The sequence below is a fragment of the Cydia amplana genome, chromosome 2, assembly GCF_948474715.1.
Source record: "Cydia amplana chromosome 2, ilCydAmpl1.1, whole genome shotgun sequence".
NCBI classification, from domain to species: Eukaryota; Metazoa; Arthropoda; class Insecta; order Lepidoptera; family Tortricidae; genus Cydia; species Cydia amplana.
Genome location: NC_086070.1, coordinates 11,429,815 through 11,452,877, shown reverse-complemented (window position 1 = coordinate 11,452,877; position 23,063 = coordinate 11,429,815). Strand labels below are relative to the sequence as shown.

General features: G+C 36.8%; 1 protein-coding gene across 1 annotated transcript; it reads right to left on the bottom strand.

Annotated features, from left to right (window-relative positions):
- Nucleotides 1-19,186: 19,186 nt before the first annotated feature.
- On the bottom strand, nt 19,187-22,066 carry LOC134656168 (uncharacterized). Its single transcript, XM_063511687.1, has one exon. The coding sequence runs from the start codon at nt 22,064-22,066 to the stop codon at nt 19,187-19,189; it is 2,880 nt and encodes a 959-aa protein (XP_063367757.1).
- Nucleotides 22,067-23,063: the final 997 nt, after the last annotated feature.

Here is a 23,063-nt window from a genome sequence, read left to right as displayed (position 1 = left end):
TTATTATCCCGAGGTTTACTGCTGGCTGCTTGCGTTTTATGCCTGAATAAATAAAGTAACGTTTTGCCGTTCCTTGTTTGAATTGAAAGGAAAAGGTGGGTTGGGAGGTAGTTTAAAACAGAGCCACACCCGCAACATGCCCGCAACAGATCGTTAGCAACGTACCTACCTACTTATTTGTGACCATTTCCAAACATGTTCGTTAGCAGTTCCGTTTCATCAAATATCACATTTAAAATGTTAATGTTAATAACTAAGAAAAAAGATTGAGCGATTGATCGTCTCGAGAAAGCTTTATTTAAATTCAGCCAAGACAGTCACGACTTAAAAATGTAGGTACCTACCTATAATAATTAGGTCTACGTACTTAAACCAACAATTAACCTTTTGAATGGGGGTTATTCGTCGACCGCCATTTTGGTAACATCGCCTCGTGATTCATTTCTTTGTTTTTGCTTATTAATATTGTTTAAAGTGTAATATTGATAGCGTATTATGCAGTAAACTAATGTGGAAGTGTGCAGATAATGAAAAAATAATCATGAAACGCGTTTAACCACCATTCTGGCGTCAACGCCGGGTAGCCCACGCGGGTTCTTGTAAAGTCCAGCTATCGCCTTACAAGAACTGAGAACCCAACTACTTACCGAACAACGTCGTGCTCTAGAGCATTTATTTTGGTATTTCTACCTCTAACCGTGGCTGGCTAGAGCCCTAGAGGCCATAATTTTATACTTTTATACCGTACACTGGCTGAATTTTATTACAAATAATCAAAATAATAATAATTCGATCCCACGTGGGATCCACTTTGACGTTGGCGAAATCATCGACAGTATCGATGGAGCCATATTACCCAAAGATTGATTGAACCTTTTGAATACAAATGAGGTTGTTATGGAAATATAATGGACCGTATAAAAGCCCCTTGGAGCAACATAACCATTCTAATGGATTCGTTTCGGGCAAAGAGAACATTTTATTGGGCAGAGACCTAGGTATTTTAGGGATTCCTTTCAGTCCGATTTTGTGCTAATTGGCTATAAATTGGTATTTATTTTGGGTAAAGTGTTAATTTTTGTAGCTAACAAAGTCCACAGCTGCATGCCAAAACATGTGTGCTATTCCGATTGTTTGGTGAACGTTTCGTTTCACACAAACCAGTAGAAGAGAGATCCGTTACAAATATACTTGGTCAAGCAGATCTTGTCAGTAGAAAAGGGCGGCAAATTTGAAAAATGTAGGCGCGAAGGGATAACGTCTCATAGAAAATTTGAATTTCGCGCCTTTTTTTTACTGGCAAGGTTTGCTTGACCAGCTATAGGTACCACATTTATTCTATCTCTCTTCTATTGGAAACTATCCCAACCCTGCCAACCGTTTGTTCGTCAGGTTCTTAGTCACCAAAGAATATAATTACTCACTCTTAGTCACTCTCTACGTTTTGTAATAAAAAGCACTGAAGCCATTCATGAGATTTTTCTAAAAAACGTCTCTTCTTATTACTTAGGCGCGTTTTATTCATCAAAACTAGCTACTTTAAAACTATCACTAATTTGCTTAAATAATCAAATTCAACTTTTGGATACTTCTGTTTAACTTCTACTCTGTAACTCGCTTTTGGAAACTATAATGCGGAAACTCGTAGGTAGTGTCTAATTCGACTGAAGCCTTACCCTGGCAACTAACTCGTTAACTCGTTAGGTTAGCAACTATTTAAATATGCCATAAATATGCACGTGTAAACGTGTGCTCGCGCGTAGGTACTTCAAAGTGAAATGAGCCCTTCTTGATCATAAGCATAACTAGGTATTTACTAAAGATACGAATATCAAAACCCTTTGTGAAATTCGCAAAATGCGGGGATCTTTCTCTTTTACTCCAATAAAGGCATAATTAGAGTGGCAGAGAAAAATGCCCGCAATTTGCTAACTTCGATTTTCGCGGTAGGCCCCCTGACGCCATAAGCTTTTAGATGTTTAATACCCCATAATTCACATTAGCACTCACTGAAATTCTTAACGCGAACAACCGAAACGCCAGCCCTTCCTAAATAAACAAGGCCCATGCAGGTCATTAAATCTTTACGGCCGACCTTGGCCCACTTACAACGTCTGTAGGCTAATAAAACACTTGAGAAAACTTAGTGGCTGTGGAGATCGTTTTGAATGTATGTCAACGGGTAATAGACATAAGCGGTTTAATGGAAGCCCTGAGTTTTTGCAGAAGGGAAACGTTTTACTCGCATACATCCCTGAATTTCAGAGCTTGGAAAAGCAACATACCTACTGTACAAGGGTTGGCCTGAAAGTTGTTAGCTGCACCGGCTCTAACAACTTTAACAAAAAAGGCAGGGGGTAGTCTGCTTTGCTTTTTTACTTTGTTTATTTATTTATTTAAACTTTATTGCACAAATAAAAAAAACCTGTACCTACAAATGGTGGTCTAAGTGCCAAATGGGATTCTCTACCAGTCAACCATTGGGTCAAATAACAGAGACATTTGTACTTATTGCTTTGCTTTGTTTTGCTTGTTTAGTGACTAATGACAGAAATGTAAGCTTAGTTTATTTTAGTTCGTTTCAATTAAGTAATAGTTTTATTTACGTCTATTTTACTGGCTATATCTTTAAACAAGCAATTCTTGTATATATTTATATAATAAAATATTCTTTTACATATTTCAGGGATCTCGGAAACAGGTCTAACGATTTCGATGAAATTTGATATAGGTATGAGGGTTTTCGGGGGTAAAAATCGATCTAGCTAGGTTTTAACTCTGGGAAAACGCGCATATTAGAGTTTTTATGGTTTCCGTGCAAATCTCGGTCTCCCAGATATTGTTACAGGCCAGGGAAGATAGATTTTATAAAAAAAATGTCATCATTCGTAAGGCAAAAAGTCTTACGTTCGAAATTCACTAAACATGGATAGCTTTACCTAATAACGCCCTTTATAGCATTTGTGTTCTCATTTGTAACCCTTTATATAACACCAGAGTATGTGGGTGAGTTTTATTAGAGATTCTGTTTATGGCATCGGTAATATACATAATACATTGCCTCGCTTCAAGGACGAACCCCGCTACCTAATTCACAAAACTTTTCGTCTCGGTTATATGAGCTCTTCGCCAGTATACCTTGCCCTCGAGACCTATAGCAGTTATTCGAATAGAAAGATCACAATACACTGATTATCAAGGCGATGAACTTGGTAAACGTTATGGGAAACGTAACAACCATGGCGTGGGATCCTATTTTGTAGCGGAAAGCATCCCAAAATACCTGAGAGAGACTATATATGCGTAGAAGTTAAAATTGAAGTTTATAATGTTTTATTCGGATACTGAGGCACGTTTGTAGGTATAATTGCAATACAGGGGCTTAACCTATGCTAATTAAAATGATTTGGATTGGATTGGAAGATACAAAATGCACCATGCATACCTACTGGCCTAGAGTCGACCGACACGCGATTATGTTCAATAATAAGCTTCCTCGTATCTAATTTACTTCTACTGTGGTCCCGCTAAAAATCGTCGTCGAATAGAATTTAATATTACAAAAACGATTTAAAATTAAACAATCCCACATCCGCGCGAAGGAAGTAGGTAGATACAACGATAGACCACATCGATTGGGTCAAGAATAGATCGACTTACTAACTGTTTACAGCTTTAAACGCCAGCTGAAACTATATTCTTTCGTATAAAAACTATATTTAGTATTTAACCTTTTTAAAAACCTAAGCTACTTATATGTAAACTCATTTTTGGAATGACGCGGACTCTGGCCGGCAACATTATATAGACTAAGAACATAATAATATGATAGAGTCTGTGCGGAAAGAGAAGAGTTGTGGAATGTATGGGGCCGAATACATTCCACGACTCTTCTCTTTCCGCACAGACTTTAATAATATTATCAAGAAACTGCTAAACAACCAGTGAGTGTCACCGTAGGTATATTCGTTTAAATATAAACAAATATAAAGAAACAGTATTAAGTATACATAAGTTAGATTTTATTCTAATGAAAACATTGACGACCGGTCTGGCCTAGTAGGTAGTGACCCTAAGCCGATGGTCCTAGGTTTGAATCCCGGTAAGGGCATTTATTTGTGTGATGAACACTAATTTTTTTTCCGGAGTCATGGATGTTTTCTATGTATATAAGTATGTATTTATCTATAAAAGTATGTATATCGTCGCCTAGCACCCATAGTACAAGCTTTGCTTAGTACGGGGCTAGGTTGATCTGTGTAAGATGTCCCCCAATATTTATTTAGTGTATTGGAAAATTAGAAATACGGAACGAGCAATCAGCGGAGGCCCTCTGCACGCCGGGGAGCAGCAGCAAAAAACAGTAAGCCAAACTACTTTAATATATGAATCTGTCAAATATGTTATCTCAGAAAATTTCCACTAAATTACATAATTTCTTCACACGCCTCTTACTTTGAACTTAGCCGGACACACCGTGTGTCTCGATCAATAAAATTAAAAAATAGTCGTAGTAGTCGAGGAAATAGGTACCTAACGAATTTAGCGCGCAAACTGTTTTTTAAGTTTTGCAAGGATGGAAGATGGAAAACAGATTTCTCGAATGCGTTTGTTATCATCGACATAGAATTCTTCCAAATTTGTTGTGTGGGCTAAATCGGAAAAAAAAACATTTTACATACCTAATAGCTAAATTGTGAAATAAATTAGCAGGTTATTCATAGTTGGCAAATAAAATAAAAACTTTTTACAAAAAAAAGAAAACCGACTTCAAAAAGGATGAAATAAAATATTATCCTTTTTGAAGTCTATGCGTTAAACTGATATGTTTGAAGTCGGTTACAAGCCAAATTTTGTTGCATACCATGATTTTGGTGCGATTCAATAAGGATGTACGTTGGATTGTCTTACACGACGACAATGAACGTACTTTATGTAGGTACAGTTGACGTCAAAAATATGTTTACACTTTTCGCCTTATTACAAAGGAGTAAGGTGCAAAAGTGTAAACATATCTTTGACGTCAACTGTACCTAAGAACACACGATCAAACCTTCTTGGCGCAGTCCGTACCATGTTTGTCGGCACATAGTGTAAATCCAATGCATTTTTTTGCCGTCGTATTTTTTAAAGAACATTTCTTACAAATGTGTGGGATTGGGACTGAGTTATTTCCCGTCCCTTATCCAGAGGACTACATTTCAAAATATAAAACAATTCAAGGAATTTACCTTTTTGCCAAATTTCACCTAAAGCAGTTCAGTTGTTTAGCCATGAAAAGGCGACAAAGAGGCAGACAGAATTACTTGCACATTTACAATAGTTATTATTAGTAAAGTTCTAATGGGATTTATAGCCATAAAGCTGATTATGGCTGATGGTATTGTTACTACTTGGCTTGGCACCGACTTCAAACATATCAGTTGGTAACGCATAGACTTCAAAAAGGATAATATTTTATTTCATCCTTTTTGAAGACGGTTTTCTTTTTTTTGTAAAAAGTTTTTATTTTTCAATTTTTAGTTTTAACGCATTGTTAAGAAAAACGAGATCACGTTTAACATTAAATTCGTGTACCTATTACTTTAATAAATATGTAATCAGGAATTTTCTCGAGTCCGTCTGGGAAATTACAATTCCTGTCACTATCACTACACTAAATCCATCCTCCGCCCCGCCACTGACCCAATCCCTCAACCCCCCCGATCACTCAACCTCACAGCGCATCAACCCCTGATCCAGGAACCCCTCGACCCTGAAGCAACAGCCCTTCAACCGCCAGTCCCCGACCCCTTAATCCCTAACTCTAACCCCCGATCAGTAGCCTTACCAGCATACCACGAGTTTGACATCAATATATTCGCTAGCGTGTGTGTAACTTACTTTCTTTGCATCTCGCTCGTACTGGCATATTAGTGCGAGCGAGATGCATAAAAAGTAAGTTACGAAGACGTTAATATCGAATATGTCAATGCCAAACTTGTGATATGGCTACTGATCAGGGGTAGTGTCGAACTCATGGTAAGGCTACAGTCGCACTACATCAAATTGGTGGTTTTCCGAAGCAAATGCTCGAGTTACTTTAGGAAACACCGAAATCACTTTACACGTGCCTTTAAAAATTGAGGAGTTCCCTCAATTCCTCATGGATTCCATCATCAGACCAGAACCAAAAAAAATACGGAAACACCTTGGAGGTAACTTCTTCCAAACAAAAAAAGAATTACTCAAATCGGATCACAGGTGCCGGATATTAATCAGCGATTACGCTGAACATACTACATTTTTAAAAATCATCATCATTATCATCAAAACAATCATCATCATCAGGTCTCCTTCATCAAATTGGTGGTTTTCGGTAGAAAATGCTCGAGTTGCTTAAGAAAACACCCAAATCACCATGCATGTGCATTTAAAAATTGAGGAGTTCCCTCAATTCCTCATGGATCCCATCATCAGAACAGAACCAAATTAATATGGGACCAACTTGGAGGTAGCTCCTTTCAAACAAAAAAAGAATTACTCAAATCGGACCACGGATGTCGGAGTAATCGGTGAACGTACATAAAAATAAAATAGCCTAACCCGAATACAGAACCTCCTCCTTCTATGAAATTGAAGTTGGTTAAAAATAATTAAATCGGACGGAATACACAGCTGAAAAAAGCCTACAGTGTCTCGAGCTAAGTTTTTCGAAGCGACAATGAAGTTTTTCTATCAAAATATTGATAGAAAGAGGCGTCGAACTCAAAATAAATGAATATGAGTCAACTTGCAAACATTTAGGTTGTAATTTTATTAGCATCTTCTCTGTTCAGAACACCTATTTAAGAAAGGTACATACTACGTAGGTATGTTTTATACAAGTACGTACGTAGTAAGTACCTTTCTTAAACGCACTATGCATATAATATTATATGCAAAACTAGGAGTACATATATAAGAAGAATACGTTTCATAAAAATAGAAAGTTCAGCTATGGACTAGACTTCAGTAGTGATGGGTAGGACATCAATTTAAAATGAGTTTGTATGAGTACCTCATTTTCTAAAATGAGGTGTTACAATGTCTTACTTCAAATGAGGTGAGGTACTAGCATATTTTCAGCATCGACTATTCCATTAATTCCAACAGCGACAATTTTTTTTTAATGTATGTACATATTTATGTATTCATCACTTCCTTTATGTGTTTAGCAATTTATTGTTTTTTTATTTGGAAATTGATACATAAAATTTATTCAATAAAGATACTTTCAAACAATAAAATATACATCCTTTATAAATAAATAAATAGTAATATTTAATTGGAGTGCAATTCTGGAGGTTAAGAATAGAACTTTTAGGAGAAAGATAATTTTAGAATCAAACTAAGAACAAAGTACCTACATACCACATAGCAACTTAATTTGCTGCTTTTATGAAACTTGTTCTAATTTAGCACTTTTTTATTGTTAGATTGTTTAGTCCTCCCCCTTGCTACTTGATATAATTTGCGCGCGAGTAATTAGTACTTAAAATGAATAGATGAGTGAAGTAAGACATTTTTGCGGTACGAAGTACTGCGACATATTAACAAAATGAGTGGTACAAATGAGGTGCCTCACGAGTGAGCGACTCAACACTAGACTTCAGCGTTACGTTTTGCATGGTTCCATTTAAAATGTTATTCTACAACGATTTTATTTTACTGCATGGAAGCTCCGTAATACTTTTTGGTGGTACTTAGTACGTGTCACATCCCTTTGTCAATTCTCGAGGCTGCAAATGTGCTAAATCGAATAAGGGAGCGGGTCGTCAGCCTCCAGCAGTCGGCTTGCTAAGAGGCTTGTCATTAGGAACTTAGCTGTTGAAAGTTAGGAACACTGGATACAGTAGGTATACCCACTTTGCGTACCTTCTAGTAAGACGGTGGCTACAAAACAAAATAATATAACTTTACTATTATACCACAAATTAATACAGGCTGCCAAAGTATTGCACTGTTTTGTGTTATAAGATAAAGAAAAAAGATCCCCATAACTAATAAAATTAAAATAACATTACAATAGATTAAAATTACAATCACATTATAATAATATTACAAACATCAAACTTCTCCAAAGGGTCTCTACGTTTTGGATCTGAGGGGCTACTGCGAAAACCGAAAATCGCAAATTGCGGAGATCTTTCTCTTTTACTCCAATGAAAGCGTAATTAGACTGACAGAGAAAAATGCCCGCAAATTAGTTATTATTAGTTCTTTGTTAATAATTTAATGTATAAACTATAGGGTTTTAGTTGAAACTTTTTTTTATATGAATTTTTTCGTGAACCTCTTATTTGGCTCCCATTTCGTGATACAAATTTAGCTCAGCTCCTAAGTTCGTGAATTCGTGTCCCCTGTTTCGTAATAAAGTTTTCTTAGAGTAATTGGTGATAATTTGCTGATAATCATTTTAAATTACCTACTTACGAGTAATTGTAAGGTCAAATTAAAAATAATATTGAAAAAAAAAAAATTAAATTGAGAGCTAAGTAGCAGCTTTTTGTACTCGTCGACTTTAATGGTTGAATTAAGACTTCGTAAACCATATGGGTACTTTAATACTTGATTAAAAGTCGAAACTATATAAAAAAAAAATTAAAAAAAAATTTTTTTTACCAAATATTTTTTTTTACCAAAAAATTTTTTTTTTACAAAAAAAAAATATTAACTATCATATACGTTAAATATAAATATACACAAAAATAAATCAAATAAATTGAATTATAAATAAAATTGTGCTAGTAGTTAATATGAGAAATTGAGAATATACGTGGAATATACCTTAAAAATTTAAACTCGGGTCACATTCAAACTCGTTTTATGAGAATTCTAGTGAAAAAAACATATACCGAATTTCGCTCATACGAAACTTCATGAAATACATTAATTGTTTTCTAATTTATTTTTTTAATTATCTTCGTTGTTATATTTAAAAACAAGCACTCAAAATGTATCTAGAAAATCCTTGATTCGTTAGTGGCACGAAACAGGAGACACACGAAAAATATAATGACCCCTATTTCGTGAGTCGATTTATTGCAATTTTAAGGTATTTCTATGCATATATTCAATCTTTTTTCTTATCAAATCAATTACTAAGGAACCCACAGAAACACTCGCAAAAACTTTTTTTCGAATGGGTTTAGCTTTTCCTTCCTATAAGCTTAACAAGTGAGAGCGCGCACCTTACGCCTAAAAAAAGTGCACGCATACAACACAGCTGTTCGCGGCCGTCTGACAGTTTCGACCGTCGTATTACTCTCAGTTTAATCACTAAAATATTGGTTATTATTTTATTGAAGAGATTAAATAATACAGATTTTTTTCATATATATAATTTGAATAAAAAATATTTGTATTCCTTATTATTTGCGCCAGAAACAAAACTAACGAAATAACGTACTAACACGAACTTGGGGCCCTTTACCTTATAGCCCTGTATCCCCACGCACGCATATTAAATGACCGGGGTGTATAATAGGTACCCGTGAATTTATAAGAGTTACAAATACAATTAAAAAGTACACACAATCATAATCTATATATATAAATGCACGTGTCCTGACTGATTGACTGACTGACTGGCTGACTGACTGACTGACTGACTGACTGACTGACTGACTTATCAACGTAGAGCCGAAACTACAAATGCTAGAAAGTTGAAATTTGGACACTAGGTTGCATTTATAAAATGTATACGAGCTAAGGAACGATTTTGAGAAATTCAACCCCTAAGGGGGTTAAAAAGGGGATGAAAGTTTGTATGGGGTTCAAGTTTTATTTTGAGCTAGGAAATTGAAACTTCGTAAAAAGATATATTATTAAAATACACGAAAACTAATTTCTGCGTTTTTGAAAATTCATCCCCTAAGGTGGTGAAAAAGGGGTTGAAAGTTTGTATGGAGATCAAACATTTTTTTGAGCGCGGGACTTGAATCTTTGTACAAAGGCATATTATTATAAAATAAGAAAAGTAATTTCAGCGTTTTTAAAAATTCACCCCCTAACAGGGTTAAAAAGGGGTTGAAAGATGAGATCCATTACAAATTCTTTGAAACTTCTTATAAAGGCATTACATAAGATAGTAAAATAACATTATTTTAAAGTTATTAAAATTTCAACCCCTAAGGGGGTTAAAAAGGGGATGAAAGTTTGTCTTGGGGTGCACATTTTATTTTAAGCTAGGACCTTCAAACTTTGCGAAAAGGTATTAAATTATAAAACAAGAAAACTAATTTCAGCATTTTTAAAAATTCACCCCCCAAGGTGGTGAAAAAGGGGTTGAAAGTTTGTATGGAGATCAAATATTTTTGAGAGTGCGGGACTTGAATCTTTGTATAAAGCCATTTTATTAGAACTCAAGAAAAATAATTTCAGCGTTTTAAAAAATTCATCCCCCAAGGTGGTGAAAAAGAGGTTCAAAGTTTGTATGGAGATAAAATATTTTTGAGATTGCGGGACTTGAATCTTTGTATAAAGCCGTATTATTAGAACTCAAGAAAAATAATTTCAGCGTTTTTAAAAATTCATCCCCCAAGGTGGTGAAAAAGGGGTTGAAAGTTTGTATGAAGATCAAATGTTTTTGAGAGTGCGGGACTTGAATCTTTGTATAAAGCCATATTATTAGAACTCAAGAAAAATACTTTCAGCGTTTTTAAAAATTCATTCCGCAAGGTAGTGAAAAATGGGTTGAAAGTTTGTATGGAGATGAAAAGTGCGGGACTTGAATCTTTGTATAAAGCCATATTATTAGAACTTAAGAAAAGTAATTTCAGCGTTTTTTTAAATTCGTCCCTTAAAAGGGTTAAAAAGGGGTTGAAAGATTGTAAAGGGTTTAAATTTTATTTTAAGCTACGAATTTGTAATTTCATAAAAAGTTATTTCATTAAAAGAGAAGAAAACTAATTTCAGCGTTTTTCAAAATTTATCCTTTACGGTGGTGAAAAAGGGGTTGAAAATTTGTATGGAGGTCAAACATTTTTTTAAGTACATTTTGAAATTACCCTCAAGAAGTACCTAGCACAGTTAATTTTAAGACCAAGGTTGCAAGTTCAAATCCCATGAGCGACCGAAGTAATTTTCTCTTTTGTGACCTTTCTGTATTTCTGTAATAGATGGGGGTGCATAAATTCGCTGTTCACATTAGACACGCCTGTGCAAGTCTGAATGATTTACATTATTATTTCAACGGTTGGATTACGTTTCATAGTATTTGTTTAAAAAAATCCTTTAGAAATATAGGTAGGTAAGTAGTTAATATCCATGCCCTAATTTTATCACAATTAGAATAGTTATTGGTTTTACAAGTGGGCAAAGTTGTTTTTTAACCTTTTGTATTAATATTGATACTCGAGCAAGCGAAAGATTCCAATTTCCATGGGATGAATAATAAAGTGAAAAGGCTTCCTGCTGTAGTATAAAGTACTTTTCATTTCTAATGCTCTGAAAGACCCTCTTTCCATTCTAAAAGGTGTGCAGAAAATTATACGTTTCTGCAATAGAGAATTTTGCGTTCTTAGTACGATTTTTTTTTTACGATAAGCCATTGAAATTTAGGTTTAAATGGATTTCTTATACAATTTCCATTCTGATATTTAACTCCCCATTCCACGATACTTTTGTCTAAATTCTTTATTGAAATTACCCTCAAGAAATACTATAAAAAATATACCTACTTAGTCGTGTTTTTAAAGGCATCATTTCAGCCTCGGATTATTGGAGAAATGAGTGCCTTTCATGCCTTGGTTAACAATCTACTATATACATATATTCATATATTTATAAGGACCATCCATTTTCTACCTCTGTCAGCGCCATCTGCAATTATTTTTCATCGGCCTTTAATTTTAAACCAAATCGACGTCATATACCTAGGTACAATAAAAAAACACAAACACAATGCAGTAAGAGCGATTCATTGACAGAATAATTAAATACTTATTACTCACTAATAATAATGAGGGGAATGAAACCCTTTAAACCAAATAATATAAAAGAAGCCCAATAAAAGCGTAGGTACCTACCTATAATAATAAAGAGTAATTTTCCTGAGCAAAGAATTTATTGTTCGGCAGTAAGACATGCCATGGGGAGGCACCAGCAAACAGACAATGTATTTTTACGATAGTAAATGTTTGCGAAGTAACTCATCTCCTTTGTTCTCGTAAACACGAAGAAATATATGTCACAATTTACTGTATTTTAGACAATGTGGGATTGCTAATTAATTCACTTTCGTTAGAAGTTTGTTCAGTTTGAAACGTTCTAACCAAAATATAACATTAGGTACGGTAGCACCTGTTCAAGCCGTTGTTTTGCATGAAACATTATTATATAATATAATAATTAACTATATACTTAATTAATTACCCAATGTGCGTAATGTTGTTTTGCTTAGAAGTATTTCCTGGAACATTACAAGTGATTAAAAAGTTTAAATTTCAGTAGCATTACTTTCATTTATATCCTTTTTAAGATAGATGCTATGTAAAATCTTCTCAGTTGTCTAAACCGGACCATTTTTAGTTACAAAAAATACCCAAGTGTATACTTAAGGACGATTGTACGAAGTGAAAGTTACCCTATTTTAATTCAAGCTTTTACCGTTCCCGACTGCCACACAAACATTGGTAGGTACCTAGGGTTTGTTAGAGTTATTCCATATATGGAGTACGTAGTGCAAATGTGTTTGTATGTACCTTAATTAAAATATCTTAAGAATTATTTATACTAGTAATTTTTGAAATATGATAAAGATAAGATAAAAGATAAAAGATAGTTTATTCAAGTAGGCATAATTACAATGCGCTTATGAACGTCAAATAAAGCTAGGTAGACCGGCTCCAACCCTACACCTCTGCCCCGAGAAGATTTAAATCCCCCCTCAATTGGAGGAGGGTATCCCATTATGGGACCGGCAACAAACTCGGCGGGACACATCTTTTCAAAAATAATTACATCTTATAATTAACATGCATTACGAGAAAATAAGGAAATAAAATACAATTTAAATAACTATAGAATTCATGCAATTATACACATAAGGTGTAATAGAAATTTGATTTAGAAAATATACATATACATGGAATCATACAAATTCTTAGCTCTTTCAGAAAACATATACATGGAATCATACAAATTCTTAGCTCTTTCAGAAAACATATCAAATTCTTACAAAAGGAAAAGAAAATAAAGTTATTAAAAGAAATGGGAAAACATATTATATAAATCTGATTGATTATTATGAATTACCAACATATAATATTTGATGTGTTTTCCTGCTTACCTGAGCTGTGTCACCTATATAACTCTATACATAATACAATGTTTTTAATTGCTACTACTTTTTATTAGTTTCTGGTTTGGACCATGCATGTTTGTCTGTCAAGTAGTCCTCGACTCTGTAATAAGCTTTTAACATCAATGACTTTTTTAAGTAATTCTTAAGAGCTGGAAAGGGTAATCTTAAAGCATCCTCAGGTAACTTGTTATAAAAATGAATGCATTGCCCAACGAATGACTTTTGTACCTTACGGACACGAAACTTTCTGATAGCAAGCTTATTTTTATTTCTAGTGTTAAAGTATGCGTAAGTTAGGTATTAGATTTTTTAGTATTTCACCAAAGATGTTTGTCTATTGGCTGTGTAACACGCCCTGATAGTGGGACAGGCCCAGTGGCGGCGATTTGTCAGTAACAGATGCCACATAATTAGTAGGTACCTATTTATGAAAATTTGTGGCCACGATAGTTTACATTATTGTCAAGCCAAGCGCGTTGCTATAGTTTCCCACCAGACACGCCGCACATAGCCAGTAAAAGTAATCTTGTCTGTACCAGCGTTTGCAAAAGCAAAGTGGAAAAGGTTCCTTAAGATGCGCGATACGATTAGCCTTGAAACTGAACCGAAGTTGTTATCAGAAACATTCATTCCTTTCATTACCCAGCGGGTTTTCGAAGGCCGAAGAAGGCCGAGGAAGGCTGTTTGCATTGTTAGAAGATTCCGCAGCCACCCAAATCCGAAAAGCAATTTCATTTGTATAGACGGACCGCGGTATTAGGAAAACAAGATGCGTTCTAGAGAAGAGAACGATACGATATGTAGATATCTAGTTTAAATCTAAACTAGCAGGTATCTAGACCTGGTAGTTTAGATTTCAACTAGATATCTTTTGCAGCTCAATTCGGGCAACCAATTATCATATTAAGATCGTTACAAAATCGTTTTGAGATTTAAAAATACATAACGAGACGTTTTAGACATTGTGGAAATCGTTCAAGAGTATCTCCAGAATCGTGTAAATGTCAATTTTGACAGGCTAGATCTTAAAAATATTATTTTCGTATCTTGGTGATGTCTAATAGATATCTAATAGATGTCTAGTTCAAAATCCGAATCGGGCCCAGATCCTAATAGACGTCTAGCATAAGCTACTTATGTTATGTTATATCTTAGACATGCTTTATATAAACCTTCGGGTACAAAATCGTGTAGCAAGATGAATTGGGTATGAAAATTTTAATATCTCTAAATAAACTAAACTCGATTTTCGTGAAACACGAAAGTCCGCTTTAGGTATATGATTAATCAAAGGATAATCCCTCCATCCCTTACTATTTTTATTCCATCAGAAAATATATGCTCGTCGTCTTCAGGAATATTAAATATCAAACATCGCCAAATATTGAAGGATCATCGATTCAAAATCAGACACACTGAGACATTTGATAGCTCATACTTATTTATAATATTTATCCTAGACAGATTGCAGCTTACCTACAAAACAGATCAAACATTATGTACCTGCTAGAATAAATAAGTTGTCGTAGCCATCGGCTCCGGTGTCGTTATGATATGACTTAAAAGCAGAAATAATGTCTAATTGTTTATAATCACTTGCTATTATGGCTTGACTAGGCTGCACTTGCTGGTACGAATAGTAAAAACCTCACCTCATTATTTAAGAATTATAGTACAACTAGCTTCTGCCCGTGACTTCCTTTGCATAGAATAATAATAAAGATTGATAACAACCAAAACTATTCATTAAAATTGGGCTTAGGTTTTTTTTTATAACAAGTGGAAAGACCGTACTTACAATTCTAAGTTAGGAACTCAAAATATATCAGCCAAACAACCAGAGTTCGTTGCACTCCCGTAGGTATAGGGTGTCGTCACAGATTTTATTGCTAGTCGTTAATGGCCCTGGAGACGATTTCTGATTGTAATAACAAGTTATGAAGTTGATCTGGATTCGTTATGGATATCATCTCATCTGTCAATGTGAAAAGTGACGTTTCTGATTGAAGAAATATCACTTCTGACACTGATAGATCCAGATTATATCCATAACAAATCTGGATCAAATTCATGACCTGTCATTACAATCAGAATACACCTCCCGACTAATGCCCCTAATCAGTACTTTATCTTGATTTGCGACTTATCGCTCTTATGGTGGTGTTTTGTAGGTACCTAATCACTTTCCTTATCATTTAATGGATGAACACTTAAATAGATCAGACTTTAAGGCGGCACTGGGGCCAGACTTTAAAAATGTATGGCGGGGTAGGGATTTATCCGCGCCTGACCCGAGCGATACTTTTAGATTGATGTACTTACCTATATTAGTACCTAGCTATTAGTTTTATGTTAAGTGTCTTGGTTTAAATGTAGTAGTTTTTAAGGTTTTTTTTATTATTGTATTTTTTGACATGTGCCGTTAAAGTATGTAAAAATTTACTTCTCTCTGTAGTGAAATGTATAATGTCTTTGAGAAAATAAAGTTATAATTCTTACCTATATTAATTATTTTATTGTTTATAGGAATTCAAGCCCATATAATAAATAAAATGGTTTAAGCTTTTAGGCTTACCTATCGAGCCCCATAGAAAACGTATCTTTAAATAGCATAGAAAGAACAAAATAATCCCAAGGTACCGAATCCTCCATTATGCATGGCCCGACACGCACTTGGCCGGTTTTTTCCGGCCGGTATTTGGGCCCGTAAATATAAGGTACCTATGTACTATACCTACTAATTTCCGTTTCAAAACCTAAGGCACGACTGTTACAGCAACTGTCTGTTTTGTGACTTATATTTTGTCTTTATTTAATTAGAAAAACAATACTCTTTAGTTTTGTTTTTATCATGATAAGTAGGTACCTACTACTACGTGTGTTTAATTTCTTAGATCAATGATAGATTACAACATGTTACTCGTATGTACCTGTTTTAAATATGTTGTACAAAATTAATACTAGGTAACTAGTTCTGTAGGCAAAAAAATCCTACATGATTAATCTACACCGTTAATCTGGTCCCTTGAATATATGTATTTATAACTATAGTCTCAGTCACGACTAACTACTTTGAAACTAACCCTTTCTAATTGTTTAACATTAAACTCGAAACTAAAGCGTATTCACGAGAAATTACGGAGAAGCCTTGTACTAATGTATTTTCTAAGAATCAAGGTCAAGGTTACTGTAATCCTGTGACCCTAATCTCATTGAAAGGTTTTGACAGACCCTTTTGTAGGTACTTACATCTTTTATTCAACGGGGTATTTTAATTGCACAGGTCGGCAAAAGGTTGGTGATAGCTTTGGTGTGAATTGGTTTGAGTTTGTATTTTTATCCACAATGTCAAACTAAACTTAATCTCTTTTTTTTCAAGATTGTCATTCAAAAAGTAAAATTCCTCATGATAATAAAAGCAAATGTGTTCGTTTATTCTGCTAAATATCTTGACATACGCTGTAGAAAAAAGGACTGATAGCTTTCCATACAATACCAACTTATCCATCTATTGGTAAATTTATAGCAATGTCCAGTTCGGAAATATAGCAATTGTGATGGTCTAAATTAAATCTTGACTAGAAAGTAACCCTTAGTTGAATACCTGAACAACAGTCCAAAAATGTTTTATTTAGTTGTACTAGGTTTCACTACACTATAACTTTCCTCACTGATTCCCTTGATTGATTGGTTGAGTTTCAATGATTTTCAGTGGAAAGGCACTCAGGGCACCAAGTTCATTAGGTAATATTTATTACGAGAATGTTCAATACATGAAACTTAGAACATTATGAAGCTAGCTGAAGTTGAGAAACAACAAGAACAATTTTCACAAGGGCTCCTCATAAAACCATTAATAAGCAAAACTTGCATAATTTACTTGCATATTAAACAATTTAGAGGAGGACAGTTTAACACAAGTGTAAACTTTGTAGTTAACAGTTCATTCACAGAAGTGTTACAAATGTGCGTTGTTAATGCATTTATTGATTTACTACCCATTGATATAGTTTCCTTTTGCTTAATTAGACGTAGGTATAATAATTAAGTAATACTTTAAATAAAAGGAGAAAAATATAGGTACATATCGTACATATAAATACCTACATATTTATATATTTATAGCGCTTAGGGGCATTTTCAGAATAAAGTGTATCTACATATTCACTTTTTTGTTCGAGAAGCTGTCAAATTTAGGTTTATCTTTTCTCAGTGAGGCTGAGGACTTTTATAATAAAAGGATCTTTTATAAGGAAGGAAGGAGGTCTGTCCAAAATAAATTGTCAGTTTTGTGACGTATTCTAACTTTTTGTCAGGACCATCATAAAACGGACGCCTAAAGTTTGTTTGAAAATCTCTGGACACATTTTATTTTTTATTAAATAATGCTCGTGATTCATATTCTTACGGTAGATGTCGCTAGGCGCCTTCCTGAGGCGCATATTCTCTGTCCGCGGGCGAAGTCTCGGTAGCGCAGTTGGCAAAATGATGAGCTAGTGATCCAGAGTTGCGAGTTCAAGCCTCGCCCGAGACAGTCAATTTTTTGAGAAATTATAATGGATTTAAAAATATTTTTTCAAACGAGATAATTTAAACTCCGTAAATTGGCATTATATTGGAAAACTAGAAAAATAATTTCAACGGTTAAGAAAGATTTTCTTCTAAGGTTGAGATTTTTTTTTCAGTTAGGGTCTTAAAACTTCGTTCGTAGGATGTGACAGACAAATGTCATGCGTTGTAAAATTAACAAATTGCGAACCCTACTGCTATCTTTTGCTGCACAATACAGCTCATGCTAAATATATAAGTATAATAACTAACAAACAAATCCGCGCGTACGAAGTCGTGGGCAACAGCTAGTATTAAATATACGCGTGAATGCCAAATTCCCTCTCCAGGTCGCAGAATTATTGCGTTTCGTGCTAACACCAGATGTCGTTACTGCATGTTTATGAGTTTGTGCACCTTGGTATTAACGTTTTGCTTTTTCGTCTACTCTATGGGAAAGTTTTATCGATTGCAATGAGGTTGGGGAAGCGTTTACCTATTTCTATTTTACATATTTTGCTAGGGATTTAAAAATATGTTGTCTGGCAACTTCACAACTACGTATCTATGTACATTAATTTGTGTAGGTAGTTGTTATCTTTGCCTTTTATCCTAAAATGTTAGCAATGCTTGAACTTCGTTGCCAAGAATTGAAGAAATGCCATGTTATTTTTATAAATAAATTGAGAAACTCAGAGCTGATAGTATAATGTTAGTATTTATTTCTGTTACTGTGTATCGCATTACGACAAAGGAAATATTAAAACGTAAGAAAAGTTCACCAAAAACTAATCATGGTTTCTCTAAGGTTAAGAAAAGTAAAAAATAGTATAGGGTAACGGCACCAGTGGCCAGCCGGGTACCAGTGGTCAGCCTTTTGAGCCGTTTATTGGTCATAAATATCTGGTATATTCATTTAAACAAATCGCGAGTAGTCAAATAGGAGCTTTGATTCCTTATTGGTTAATACGTCACACGACAGGTGCGGTGAGGGAACGGGGGGAAGAAATATACTCGTTCATACAGGTGCTGTTTGTCGACGAGTGCAATAGTGTCATGTCCGCCATATTTTTTACTGCACGTGGTGTTCTCTTAACAGGCAAGAAAAACTATGTTTTAATGTTAAAAATAATTGTTTTTGTTAATGATTGGTTTTATTAACGACTTTATATTAAAATGCACTGGTTCGGAGAAAACAAAAATGTATTCTGACAAATAAAAATAGACAAAAAAGTATCAAAATCATAAACATAATAAAAAAGGTAAATTTATACAAAAAGGTTGTGCTATCTTGCACATTCTCCCCTTTTTTTAAGTAGAGACAAGGACTTTCGCGAGCTTCTTTAGGGGTCGACGTAAGATTCCAGCGGCGGTAGCAACATCCGCCACTCTAACGATCCCGTCTCTGCCGGGGTATACGGCGGTCACGCGACCCTTGGGCCACGAGCCTCTAGGAAGGTTGCAATCACAAATGATCACAACATCACCCACTGCAACATTAGGCGGTGACCCTCCTCCTACACGTGGTGACAAGCAGGGCAGGTATTCCTTGACCCAGCGCTGCCAGAAATGGTCAGCTAGCCTGACTGCTCTGCGCCACTGGTTTCGACTAAGAAGATCGGCCTCGGTGAGGGTAGCGGGAAATGGGCGCCCAGATGGAGATGTAAGTATAAAATGGGCCGGTGTTAGAGCCTCATCAGCGTCGGCATCGAGTGACACATGGGTTAGTGGTCTTGTGTTCACTAGGGCTTCAGCCTCCGCCAACAGTGTTCTTAAAACTTCGTCTGAAGGAGCCTGTTCTCTAAGGGTCACTTTTAAAGCTTCTTTAACGCTGCGAGCTAACCGCTCCCACGCTCCACCCATAAAAGGTGCTGCGGGAGGAATGAAACGCCAATTGATAGATTCGTTGGCGGCAAAATCTTCAACAGAGTCGCCGTAAAGAGCTCGTAACTCCCTGTTTGCCCCAACAAAGGCTGTTCCGTGGTCTGACCAGATCTCTTGTGGTGTTCCTCGACGAGAAATAAAACGGCGTAGAAACATTATGGCCGCATCCGTCGATAAACTGTGTACCACTTCAAGATGTACGGCGCGGATGACGAGGCACGTAAATAGGGCAACGTAGCGCTTCTCCCTTCTTCGACCGACCGAAACAAGTATGGGTCCAAAGTAGTCCAGGCCGACGAAAGAAAACGGCCTCTGATGATGAGCCAAGCGAGACTCCGGTAGATCTCCCATCGGTGGTTGAAACGTTCTGGCACGGTGAAGTTTGCAAAACTGGCAGGCATGGGCCACTACACGGACAGCATTTCTAAGGCCTAAAATCCAAAATCTTTGGTGTAGCTCGTTCAAGACTTTTTCTTTGTTAGCATGGCCAGCTTTTTGATGATATCTGGCTATTAGGAGGCGTACTGCTGGATGTTTTCCGTCTAAAATCAGCGGTCGTTTAACATCGTCATGGACGCCTGTTGCTGCAACTATACGACTGCACATTCGAAGTTGATCTTTGTCATCTATGAAGGGGGACAGTTTGAAAAGGCGGCTGCTTCGTGGCAACGGGTCTCGGTTCTTTATCCGCAAAATATCCTCTTTGAAGGAATCCAGTTGGCTTTGCCGCAAAATATGGCACTCGGCTAGACGTAAATCAGTCGCGGTTATTCTTGGTGGGATATTAGGGGGATTAGAGGTACCAGGAGAGGATGTGCAAGTTGGGTGGAAGGTACATAAGAGTCCTTCAAGACGAGGAAGGTTGAAGTTTACGCCTCGTCTGCTCATACTACGCATTCGCAATAATGATATGAATTGATGCGCCTTTGCCGTTGCTCGCACCATTCTCAGCCATGAGCTGAATCGACTTGGATCCGCAGAGATTGGTGCGGGCAGATCAGTCTCAGTGATAAGATGAATGATGCTTTTATACTCTTCGCGGCCCAATCCGCTGACATCAATTTGCGGTTCAGCGGGCCAGTCCGAGGAAAGGAGAAAGGTAGGCCCAGAGATCCAGCGAGATTCTGGAGAGAGCACAAAACGTTTGGCACGTGTAGCATCATCGGCTACGTTTAGGTCGCTCGGTATCCAATGCCACTCGCTGATGTTGGTAAGCTCCAGTATCTCGCCAACTCTATGAGATACAAAGGGTTTAAGGGTGCGCGCATCACTACGAAGCCAACCCAGTGCAGTCATTGAGTCGCACCAGAAAACGCGTCTCATTGGCTTCAGTCGATGAGCTTCGCATATCGATGTGGCAAGGCGCGCGGCCATTAGAGCACCCTGAAGTTCTAAACGAGGAATAGAGACAGGTCTAATTGGAGACACGCGGACTTTACTGCAGATAAGGGAGAGCCTTACATCACCATTCACATATAGAAAGCGCCAATAGGCCACAGCAGCAAAGGCGGACTCACTAGCATCCGAAAACACATGTAATTCGCACTCTACTACCTCGAGACCGCTCAAGTTATAGCGGCGTGGTATCTGTAAACTGGAAGTGGAGATCAGGTCTTGAAACCATAACTTCCACGCGGCGCTGTCACATTGAGAGAGCTCTTGGTCCCAGTTCAAACCCTTGCGCCAAGCGTCTTGAAACATAATACGACCACGAACGACGATTGGTGCAAGGATTCCAAGCGGATCATAAATTCTCATTACGTGCACTAGAACCTCTCGCTTTGTTAACTTCTCCGGCAACACGGTATCATTCCTAATGCCAGTATTAAAACCAATCAGGTCGTTAGCGGGTTGCCAGATAAGACCTAGCGTGCGAACGGGCGTAGCCAGGCGACCTAATTCTACGTCAACATTAGTAGAGTGAGGCACCTCGAGCAAAGATTCTTTAGGTAACAACGAAAGCGCACTAGGATTATTCGACGTCCAGCCGCGCATCTCGAAACCAGCGTGAGCATGTACGGTGTAAATATCAGCTGCCAGCTTGGCAGCTTTGCCGACGTCGTCTAAGCTAGTGATGCAATCGTCCATGTAATGGTCGTCGATGATTACTCGAGCCGCGTCAGGGTAAGTTTCCTGCCATTCTAAAGCATTTTTGTTTTTTATGTGTATGGCTGTAAATGGGCTCGACGCGGCGCCGAAAATCATGGATGACATGCGATACGTTTTAATCAGATCACCAGGGGTATCTCGCCACAGAAATCTTTGCGCGTCTCTATCTTTTTCAATAATTTTGATCTGCAGAAACATTTCACGAATGTCAGCGTTTAAAGCGACGGCACCCTCACGAAAACGCATTAGAATACCTAACAAAGGTTGCAAAAGATCAGGGCCAGTCAATAACAAAGAGTTTAATGACACGCCGTAAGATTTCGCAGCTGCGTCGTGTACCGTTCGCAACTTATTGGGTTTATTTGGGTTAATCACGCCAAAATGAGGAAGGTACCAAACAGGACGTCCAGAAGCAGGGCTGGAAGAACATTGTTCAGCGTATTCTTTGGTTAACATGTCATGAATATTGCGACGATAACGTTCAGCATAGCGAGGATCTTTACTCATTTTCTTTTCTAAGCTGAGGAATCTGGACAGTGCTAACTTGTAACTGTCAGGAATATCCAGATTATCAGCCTTCCATAGTAATCCTACTTCAAAACGGCCAACTGGCAGACGGTGAGCCGTGCTCTCTAGTACTTGTATGGCACGCTCATCGTCAGCATTGCGGGCCTCTTTTTTCGATATACCAATTGAATCGATCTTAAATTGCTCCCTAATAAGCTGTTCTAGAGTAAAACGATCGCTATCGGAGTCAGGCTTGCTTACTGTGATATGGTTGACAACGTCAACTCGTTTAGTCTTGCTGCAACCGCAACCAAACAAAACCCAGCCAAGAGCTGTTAAAATAGCTGCAGGTTGTGTCTTGGTTCCTTTGCGCACGTCTGTAGCAAATGACAAATGCCAATTGTCAAGTCCTATAATCAGCATGGGCTTTATGTCCCCGTAGCAAAATTGACCGGCTATGTCAGCTAAGTAAGGGTATTTGCGCACACTATCTTGATGCGCACACTGCCGCGCAGCATCTAAACCGTTAATCGATCTAGCCTTTGTAATAGAGTGAACTTCGGTTGAATGACGACCCTGTATATTAAAATTGACATACTGCACTTTAACGTCCTTGCTCAAGCCAAGTACGCAATCTACGTGAATTAGCCTATCGCAGGTCTTCACTCCAATTCGAGAAGAAATTTTG